This window comes from Lycium barbarum, chromosome 7 (assembly GCF_019175385.1).
Source record: "Lycium barbarum isolate Lr01 chromosome 7, ASM1917538v2, whole genome shotgun sequence".
Taxonomy (NCBI): Eukaryota; Viridiplantae; Streptophyta; class Magnoliopsida; order Solanales; family Solanaceae; genus Lycium; species Lycium barbarum.
In genome coordinates, this window is record NC_083343.1 from 21,040,569 (window position 1) to 21,051,950 (window position 11,382).

The window sequence follows — 11,382 nt, forward strand, 5'->3', positions numbered from 1 at the left end:
TTGCAAATACTTTATTTCCTTTTAATCCATGAAGTTTGAGAAATTTAAATAATTTAAGTAATTAACTATTTAACCCTTTAAACTTCTGATTTTTATAAAATTTGCATGATTTGTCAAAATATATGCATAATTTCGCATAGATGGTTTAATTAGGATAATTAATTAATTAAGTGATAATTGCTGCAAAATTGATCCTTTTTATATAAATATTTTCCATGGCCACAATTAAATTAATCAGTCCATGATTTAAAGAATTTAGAGTTATTTTTTGCAAAATCAGCCTGTTAATGTTTTTATTGGAAATAACCAGTTTGATTTAATTTCAAAATTTGTTAATTAGGCTAAGAAGGCCATAATTGAAATGATCATGCCAGATTAATTAATTGAGGCCATTTTAGGCCCATTAACAATTTGGCCGACTTTTAAATTATTTTAATAACATAATTATGGCCTATTTTTTCCTATAATTAAAACTTCACCAATTTTAATACTTTTCTAAATTTTTTTTTATGTACTAGATATACATATGTATACACCAAATATATATGTGTGTGTGTGTGTGTGTGTGTGTGTGTGTATACAGTTGGTGTATACGTAAATACTTAGGCTCCTTTTAATATTCAGAATTAGGACCAGGTCCAGCCCAAGGCCAGGCTGAGACTCGGCCCAGCTCATTCAAAACGTATAAGAGGGGTATAACCCCCTTCTGATTTTTATTTCTTTCTTTTGCAAAATAAATAACCCCCCCCCCCCCCCCCCAGGTCTCTCTCTCTCTTCCATTTTCGTGTAAACCCTAGCGCCGCCTTAGCTTTCCACTGTCTCTCTCCGCCAAAAATGGCAATATCACAGAGCTGGGCTGATGAGTACATCTATTACATGCTTGTTCTAGTGAAAGCATTAAAAGTTTTACTCGATTTCACGTCCTTTTGGCCGAATATGGTAATAAATCTCTGTTTACTCTATATTTTTATATTTTTAGTCCAAATCATGATTTTTCTTTTGCTTTTAAGCTATTTTTGCTCGCATTTTAGTATTGGTTCATGGTTGTTGGATCAGATCTGACCACATGTTGGCCACGCCTTTAGATCTGGGTCGTTGGTTCTTTGTTTACTGAGTATTTGGTCTGGAAAAGGGTTTATCCCACATCGTTTGTTGTTAGTCTGGTTGAACTTTTGGGGTTCTATAAATAGAACCCCACTCTCACAAAATAGAGGTCGGAAAAAAAAAAAAAAAAAAAAAAAAAGGAAAAAATAGTAGAGAGGAAATAGAAAAAAAAAACTGAAAGTGAAGAAGTTGGAAAATTTTGATTTTTCAAAGAGCTTCTTAGTAAAAGAATTTTTCAAAAACCTTGACTGAAATAGTTGGGATTTTTCAGTTAAAATATTTGTCTTACTTCATTTTTATTTTTCGTGTGGCTGAGTTGTTGAGGTTTGGAAGCACAAAAGCTCCCAAATTCATTCTTTTCTTGGCTGCACACACAAAAGGTAACTCCTTATTCATTTTATTTTGTTATTTAGAGTTTTGCCTAGCTTAAGTGTATTTATGTTAGTTAAGTTAAGCTTGTGATTGATACTTGTTAATGGTGGTTCGTACTGCTAAGGGTTGCCTTATTTAGTTCTGTGCTTAACTTGTGGTTTACTTAAGGAAAAAACAGTAGAATTAATGTGAATGTTATGTTGAAACTCATTTAGGAAGTAGGCTGCTTGAACCTTTTATTGGCTTGTTTGTTTATGTGGTGCTAATGTTCCAAGTTTACTGTGATTGAAGTACTTTTAAGAAGAAATTCCCTTTTCCTCTCTTTCCTTCTTGAAGTCATGGTAGTTTGTGAACTGTAAGCTTAAGTAGAACCAATGTATTAAAGTTCAATCCTAGGTGTTATTTGAAGGAAATAAGGCAGTTCATGTGTTGATGAATATGGACAGCTTACTTGTAACGTGTGCTTGTGTCTATTGTTAGAACACAAAAGGTAACTCCTTGTTCATTTTATTTTGTTATTTAGAGTTTTGCCTGGCTTAAGTGTATTTATGTTACTTAAGTTAAGCTTGTGATTTATACTCGTTAATGGTGGTTCCTACTGCTAAGGGTTGTGTTATTTAATTCTGTGCTTAACTTGTGGTTTACTTAAGGTAAAAACAGTAGAATTAATGTGAATGTTATGTTGAAACTCATTTAGGAAGTAGGCTGCTTGAACCTTTTATTGGCTTGTTTGTTTATGTGGTGCTAATGTTCCAAGTTTACTGAGATTGAAATACTTTTAAGAAAAAATTCCCTTTTCCTCTCTTTCCTTCTTGAAGTCATGGTAGTTTGTGAACTGTAAGCTTAAGTAGAACCAATGTATTAAAGTTCAATCCTAGGTGTTATTTGAAGGAAATGAGGTAGTTTATGTGTTGATGAATATGGACAGCTTACTTGTAATGTGTGCTTGTGTCTATAGTTAGAAGTCACATACTTTGCTAACCAGTCATGAACTACCCCTCCTTATGAAGCAAAGTCATTATAAAAGTCATCTTAACTATGAATGTTTTAACTTAACAAGTTGGTTTAGATACAATTTTTGATGTGTTCTCTTCTTTAAAACAAATAAATACTTAAGTATAAATTGAATCTGTTTGCTGATTTCTTGAAAGATAAAACAATAGATAATTCCATTTTCCCTTTCCCTCTTTCTTAAATGATCTTACTCACATAAACTAGAGTAAAGATAGGGTTAATTAACAGTTTTCCTTTTCTATTTGATTAATATTCAGATCAAAATGGAATTAGGTTCAGCTTAAGGTTGTGGGTTGGTTGACTGTTAATGGAAATATCTATAATCATGTTCTCACTTAGTGTAGGCCAAAGTGTGTGCTAGTTGCCTATGATTTGTAGTAAATGTGTGTTGATTGTCTATGATTTGTAGCAAAATCCTAGAACTAATGTGACTTGGGGCTTGAGTGTGAAATCTGTTCTTTTATTTGGTTTGATCAGGGCTTTAGCTTTCCTGTTTGAACTTGTTGCTTAAACATATAGAGTGCACAACTTGTTTCGTGTAGTTCATGTCACAAGTCTCACATCTAAAATTTGTCTATTCCTAAATGTTCAGATGCTTTTGGTAAAAAAAAAAAAAGGAAAAGGAAAAGAAAGGATCACTCTAGGAATAGTAAAACTATGTCCTCATTAGAAGATTAATTAGGATTAAGCTAATCAACCTAATTAGCTAGTAAATGGTTATTAATTTGCAACTTGATTAGTGATCATGTTGGAATTGAAAGGTATAAAAGTGGAAGGAAGTGGTTGTCTAGAAGGAAGTCTGCTCTTTGATCTCCTGTTGATTAGTTCTATCCTCATTAGTTGTTTTATCTAATTGTTGAAGTAAACTTGTTATGGAAGTGGACTGATATGTCATATTCTTGCATCTGTGTTGCATTCATTCATGTATGGGTCCTACTTTGATAGATGATCCTAAGTGTTAAAATGCAATAAGTTTAAAACATTAAGAGGAAGGATGGAATAAAGTAGTTTTGGTCATGTTTGGTCAAGTTCCTGAATAATTTAGAGATTGAGGCTTTTCTCCTTGCTTGTCTTTTTAGAAACATGAGGTCTGTTTTCTTTTCTGTGTGCATAAGTAAAAAACATGGTGATAATAACTTATGGTCCTTGACTGTCTAGACTTAAAATGTGAAAACAAATAGGAAGGATCTTATAATTCTAGTCTGAATAAAAGAAAAGGATAAAAAGGATAGAAAGGAGAGAAAACAGTAATTGAAACCTTAAGGAAATGTTTGGCTTTGATCTGTGAATTGTCTAGTCCTTCCTTGATATAGTCTAAAGGGTAATAAGAGGGACCATAAGTGTAGATGTGGGGGTTGAAAACCACTTGGCTAAATGGGAAAGTCTTTTTAAGACATCTTAGGAGAGGATTGAGAAAGGGTCAAGCATTACTTGACCCATAATATCTTTCTTCCCAAATAAGAGATTTTCATGGCATTCTTCATAAGCCTATGGGGTGTAACCTCCTACCTTTGCGCACTTGGTGTTTCCTTGCCACTTTGTTAAGTTAATTGGATCCTAAAAAATGAGTCTCTTGTGCATTTATTAATTGTTCACTAGGTTAGGTAATGTATGATAATATGAAGATTGTAGTAAAACTGGAAAAAGAAAAAGGCTTTTCAAAAGGAATACTATTTATTTTGAAAATAAGGCAAGAACAGTTTTATGAAGATTATATGATAATATGTAACAGATTCTTTAACATTTGGTTAAGTTAGGGTCATGATTTAGACCTTTCTATGAATTATGTGTGCATTGATGTGGTTCCAACCTGTATCTGAAAGATGGCATGTTTTCTCTTTGTTTTCCTAAGTCATAATAATACCTTAAAAATGAGGAAATCAGTGGTTTGCATTCATTTAAGGTGGCAATATAGTTTAAGGGGTATATTTGACCCCTTCTTTGTGATACTTTAGGCAATATGTCATGTTCTCCATTTTGAGATGTGTTTTGATTTCATTAATCTAAAGTCTAAGCACAAGATAAAACTAAACTTGGTCATGTGGGATAGATGTGTTTTCACCTTTTGTGCAGCATTAGAAACAGCTAGGGGTATGACATACTTGTCCAGTTTTTTTTTTTTTTTTTTTTGGAAGAATGAAAACTAGGAATAGGCCATTGTCTGTGAACATGTCCAAATCATGTGCATCCTCTGTAAAAACCAACTTGCCTCTTTTCTGCAATAGAACAGGATCAGGAGAAAAGTCTAAAAGAATCTCAAACTCTAGACTTAAAAAATGTGAAACTTCTGTGCATCCATGGGGACTTTTGGCCTTTCTACTTGCTTAAGTTATGTGCAGAAATGTAGTTGCTATACCTAAGGTTGTATCCTCTACATAGAATCACTAAGACTTGAAAGTTCTTTGCATTTTTCCTACAAATGATCCTGGCTTGGACTTCATTTTGCTTAAGTCTCAAACTGGATTCTGCTGAGAAGTAATACAGTACCATACTAGTAGATGGTTGTTTCAATAAAAGAACTTTGATTTTCACCTATTTGGATTTGTCATATCATACCTGTTAGGATAACAATTTGATTCCTTCTGTTTATTTCCGGTATTCTCTGAGAGGATCACCTAGACTTTAGAATATAATTCCTAAAAAATTGCAAGAACCTTTACTTGGACTGTGTATAAGACATCTAGGCTTATCTGAGGATTTTGACTAAATATTTCTACATGTACTTCATGAATGCCAAATCTGTTGTGATTGTACTATGTCTAGAAGCTGGTTTATCCTACCCTTGTGTGCCTTTATACTTTGCCACACCCACTTGATTCAGTACTGTTAAGAACTGTATTATTCCTATATGATTGCCAGTGTTGTGATTATTTGGTTTAAGTCCAGTCTTGGCTATACTGTGCCCATGCAAATTGCTTTCTTTTTCATGTTTAAGTCATACTTGATGTCTTGGCCTTGGTTCACGAGATTAATTTGCCTGCTAATCTATTAATCTCTTCTTTCCTTGTTCCCATATGTTCTAGTTGACTTATAATTGTCCTATATACATGTATATTGGACCTATCCTATTTATTCCAAGACATGTGTGTGTGTATGTGGATCTGGTGTCTTCCATGGTTATTGTTAGTTGAGAGGCAGTTTAGGTGAAAGGGGGGGGGGGGGGGGGGGGGGGGGGTCTAGTTTGAGCCTTCCCTTGGTGACCAGCCATGCCGGAGGTTCATGAAATCTCTTGGAACTTGTACGGCATCGAGAATAAGGGGGGTGATGACTTGGCCTTCCCACCACCTAGATTTGGGGTTTGAGTTTAAGGACATGGAAAATACATATATACATTATATGGACTTGTGTATAAATAGGATATACTGCCTGTACATGTGTATATTTATGTATAGTATAGAACTAGTAAACAATAGTGCACTATGTATATAGTAAAATATCATCCATTAACTATATCTAATTAAAATTCGGAAATTTCAAATCTAAACAAAAACATCTCCTTTACCGCTCTTTCTAATGGAGGGAACCCAAAAAATTTGGCATTTCAAAACGTTTAGGAGGGAAAATTAAAGGGTGAAAAGGTGCCTTGTCACTATTTACAATGTTCTGCCTAGCTTATTATTTAGCCAAAAATATTTCAATCCAAAGTAGTTTTGCAAACCTATAATTTTCAACCAAAAATTTTTCTTGATCAATGGCCGATTTCACTCCAGTCCATCCGAGTGACGGTCCCCACCCCCGTTTTAGAGTAAGGCTAAGTAGATGTTATGCAATGTTGGATGATGTGGTACTCACATTTTTCATTCCATTGTTTTTTTTTTTTGTTAAATTACAATGTATTGAACTATTTCTTATTTTTTTATAGTGGTTGCCAACAGTTGTTTCTCAATACATTCCTCCTCGAGTAACTACCACTGAGATTGTTCATCTCACTGAAGTATGGACAGCCAAAGTTGTACCATGTGGTGAAAGAAGGAGAATCATGGATGGATGGAAAGAATTCGTTTACAAGGCAGGTTTTGAAGAAGGAGATGTTCTTGATTTTGTGATGTTTAGGAGCTCGGATGAGTTTGTGAAATTTGTGGTTGTTAATGACGACCCAATTTTCATAGTTTTTTCTAATGCATTACCTGTATTTTTGGTTTGAAACCATTTGAACTATGTATGATCTTATTATGAATGATATGTTTTACGAACCAATTTTTAATGAATTTTGGTTTATAGAATGCTGTTTCACGTTCTTAAATGTTTTTTATTCCATGGCTTGTGTTAATAAAGTAACAATGTCCTAGTGCACCTGTGAAAATCTATCACGGGTTGCATGTATTTGGTATAAAAATTTATTACACCTTAAAATCACTTCAGCATGTGATCCTTATTAACTAAAAAAATGCGGGAGATAGAAGAGGAAGATAATCAATTATAACCAAAATTATTTATGAAGTTATTAAAAGAAAAACAAAATGGGGATACGACTCAACCAATTCAAAATTAAGAATATGCCCAACCTGGACCATTGTCCACGAATATAAAACAAACATAATAATCAACCCTAAGCGAAGCAGCTATAAATATGCTCCCACACTGGGTCATCATTTGTTACAACAAATTTCACACACGCTGGAGAGCTTTTATACAAAACAATATCAAGAACATCTCCCTCCACGAAGCCTGCATCAGCAATGAATTGTTTCCAACCGCCTCTGATTCTCTTTCTTCGGCGACAAGTAACAACTCTAGCTTCCCAAACTATATCCCGATGACGAATCCGAACTTCCGTTTCTTGTGGAGGAATATATTGAGACACTTCCATGGCAACCACTGGTAACATACAAAAAACAAATTATGAAATTAACAAAACAAAACAAGGTTAGTGAAAATGGTGCAAAATAGACGTACCGCGCGATCCAACGTCGCATAAGAATTGGTTAGCGTGATTTGGAAACGCAATATAGGTACATGTCCCTTGGGTCTACTTGAATGAAACTTGCCATTTGTGAAGAAAATATTTTGAAGGATAAAGGATAAAGTACAGAAAATGGAAGGGTTGTCTAAAAATATATAGAAAGGAAAGGGTTCAAAACTGGTTTAATTTCCCCATAAAAGTTGGTTTCAAAACGAAAAAAAAAATAGTCTAAAAATTATTTACTGAAAATAAATGTCATTAGTTCTTGATAAATATTGGATTGAGTAAAACTTTGACTAAATTTTGATTTACTAACCTGTCAACTTAGGAACTGTATAAGTACATAATAGATGCGGAATAGAGCAGATGATGCTATTCCAGCAAATTTGGTTACGCCCTTAGTTTAGAACGTCTAGGTCCCGGGTTCGAGTCTAGGTATGCGCAAAAAAAAAAATTGTGTTTTCCTTTAGTTAGTTACAACATTGTCAAGGATGCTTTCTAATAGTGTATTTTTTTCCCCTTTTTTTAGGCACGCCTAAACCTACACAAATGATTTTATCTGCTATAACTTAATAGAATCAAAAGAGGAAATCAACATGACCAATTTAACTCTTCATCAAAACCGAGTGAGATTAAGATGAAAATTAAGGGCCAAAATTAAGTTTAGATTTTGCTTGATATCCCATGCAATGCACTACTAAAAAAACAGGAATTTTCGACCAAAAATTTTGACCACACGAGGTCGAAAAAACCTTTATTTCGACCAATTTTTTGACCACACGCGTAGGTCGATAACAGCTTGGTCGAAATTTATTTTCGACCACGTGCGGTCGAAATCACATTCTATGTGCTGCTCTATGTGCATTGAGAATAAGCATTTGTTTATGCAACCCCCCATGAAAGATCTTGTGGAAAGAAAAATGGCTTAATGATCATTGGTTGAATTAAAGGTGCAAATAACATGCTTATATGATGAATGTTGAGGCTAATCTCATCCCCACTCTCTACTTCATATTATTACTGTAGATGAAAAGATCAATATATATAAAGTTGATCCAATTTAACTCTTCATCAAGACCGAATGAGATTAGGTTAACTAATGATTAAGTGTGTGGTGTGACTAATTGATTTACTAAATTGTTCAAACTGAGATTTCATGCAAGAGGGCTAACACAAATGACTTACCAAAGTCATCTTTTATAATTTTTAGTGCAAAAAGAAGAAAATAAAAATAAATTTGAGAACTGTTGCAATTTTTTGTTACAAAACACCTGTATTTTGCATTCAGTGCCAAAACACATTTTATAACCTTGATTAGCATGCGTTAATATTTTAAAAACGGGAAAAATAACACGAGAGTTGAAACAATCCTATAATTTTTCACAGTAAACTCTAAAAAAACATTCTTAAAAGATAAAGATAAAACTTCCATAATTTTTCATAAAAAAATACCCCCAAATTCATTAAATAAAACATCCCCCTAAATCCAAAACAAAAAAGTCAACAAAGCCACCCTACCAACCCTTGCTAAACATTCACGTGCAAGGCGGGTGCGTTGGGGGGTGGGGGTGTCGCAAACAAACCCTAACGTTGGACTTCATCATATAAATCTCATTAGGATTTGATGAAGAGATTAATTTGCTCGTGTTATGTTTGCTCATTTTTAAACTATTAATGTATACTAAAGCGCTATTTTGAATGTGTTGGTTACCTTTACCCTTTATTTGTAACCACCAGACGTTTTTCATTTTTTAACGTTCAAAATGATAAAATTTATTTTTATTTTCTTCTTTTTGCTCTAAAATTTATAAAAGATGACTTTGGTAAATCATTTGTGTTATCCCTTTTGCGTGAAATCTCAGTTTGAATAATTTAGTAAATCAATTAGCCACGCTTCATACTTAGTTAATAGTTATCCTAATCTCATTAATTCGGTCTTGATGAAGAGTCACATATATTGATCTTTTCATCTACAGTAATAATATGAAGTAGAGAGTGGGGATGAGATTAGCCTCAACATTCATCATATAAGCATGTTATTTGCACCTTTAAATCAACCAATGATCATTAAGCCATTTTCTTTCCACAAGATCTTTCATGGGTTGCATGAAAAAATGCTTATTCCCAATGCAAATAGAGCAGCCATCTATTGCATGCATTGCACGGGATATCAAGCAAAATATTTTCACCTTCACCTATTTACTTACACCAAATCTACATTTAATTTTCATCCTAATCTAATAAAATATTGATGAAGAGTTAATTTGGTCATGTGAATTTATTAGTAACTTATAAAAAATAATTATTGTAGGTTTAGACGCGCCTAAAAAGGAAAAAAAAAAATACACTATTAGAAAGCTTACTCAACAATGTTTGTAAGTCTAGGAAACCCCCCCCCCCCCCCCCCCCCCAAAAAAAAAAACTTTTACACATATCTGGACTCGAACCCGGGACCTAGATGTTCTATATTAAGGGCATAACCAATTTGTTGGAATAACATCATCTGCTCTATTACCCATCTAGTGAGTCCTTATACAGTTCTCAAGTTAACAGTTTACTACCCACACTCATGGAAAAAAATGCTTAATCCCAATGCACATAGAGCAGCCATCCATGGCATGCATTGCGCTGGATATCAAGCAAAATCTAAACTTAATTTTCATCCTAATCTCACTCGGTTTTGATGAAGAGTTAAACTGGTCATGTTAATTTCCTCTTTTTAATTCTATTAAAGTACATCAAATAATTTAAAAGTTCATCACTGTAGGTTTAGACGTACGTAAAAAGAAAAAAAATCACTATTAGAAAGCATCATCAATATTGTTGTAACTGAAGGAAACAAAAAAAAAAAAAAAACCCCTTTCTTAAGTTAACAGTTTAGTAAATCAATTAGCCAAACTCAGTGACTCAACAAAGCAAAAGTGAGTTTTATCCATTATTTCCCGAGTCAACAAGGTCATAGAATTACTAATCCACAAATGTAGTTAATTAATTCGTTTCTTAGCATTGTCATATTAATTAGATTGTTGACAAAAACATTTAAAAGCCTCTCGTATTGGTTATGTAATGCAAATTATTGGTGTTTTAACTATTCATAAAACAAATGGAACAATCTACTTTTACCACATTACTATAGGATTGTTTCACTTCTCATTTTATTTTTCTCATTTTTAAAATATTGACACATACTTAATAATGTTCAAAAATGTGTTTTGACGCTGAATGCAAACTACAAGTGTTTTGTAATAAAAATTGCAATAGTTCTCAATTTTATTTAGTTATTTATTTTTCAGTAAAAATTACTACAAAAGATGACGTTGGTAATTCACTTGTGTAAGCCTTTTTGCATGCTTGCTTTGGAAAATCACTAAAATGATTACACCTACTAACAAGTATATCGATTGCAAAACCCTACTAAAATCGGTTGCAGCTCATACCCTTATCCCCAATTAGGCATTTTTTAAGTTAACAATTTAGTAAATCAAATAGGCAGAGTTCTTAGTTACTTTAACAAAACAAAAATGAGTTTTATCCATTATTTACTTAGTCAACTAGGTCAAAGAATTAGTATTCCACAAACTTAATTCTTTTGTACCATTGTCATGTTAGACTATTGAAAAAAAAATATAAAGACTCTCCTATTCAATATGTAATGCAAAATATTTCTGTTTCGTTCAAAAAACCAACAATGTATTTTCATCACACTGTACGAAAAATATACTTACTCCTCCTTTTTTATGCAAGAAAACCCTAAAGAGAACTAAACCCAAATAAACAAGCAATCTTACCATAAACGAGACCAACCAGACTTATAGCTGAAACATGGCATGCATGCATTGTAATATGTATGACGCAAGTCATCTTTTACTTGTGTATTTGTCCAACCATATCCCAAATGTAATCATTTTGGAATCTTTTTCAAATAAAATTGAATAATTGGTAGTCACTAATTCAAATCAAATATGTCCCCTTTCTGGTGCCGTCACGCA

The 11,382-nt window shown here is 33.2% G+C and overlaps 1 protein-coding gene across 1 annotated transcript; it reads left to right on the forward strand.

Moving 5' to 3' along the window:
* The first annotated feature begins 756 nt into the window (after positions 1–756).
* On the forward strand, positions 757–6,719 carry LOC132603274 (uncharacterized). Its single transcript, XM_060316257.1, has 2 exons — positions 757–939; positions 6,353–6,719. The coding sequence occupies exons 1-2, from the start codon at positions 835–837 to the stop codon at positions 6,632–6,634; spliced, it is 387 nt and encodes a 128-aa protein (XP_060172240.1). The 5' UTR covers positions 757–834; the 3' UTR covers positions 6,635–6,719.
* The last annotated feature ends 4,663 nt before the right edge of the window (positions 6,720–11,382 follow it).

Coding starts and splice junctions, on each gene's coding strand:
- LOC132603274 (XM_060316257.1), top strand. CDS start 835: ATGGCAATATCACAGAGCTGGGCTGATGAGTACATCTATTACATGCTT. Junction 940..6,352: donor CGTCCTTTTGGCCGAATATG/GTAATAAATCTC, acceptor ATTTTTTTATAG/TGGTTGCCAACAGTTGTTTC.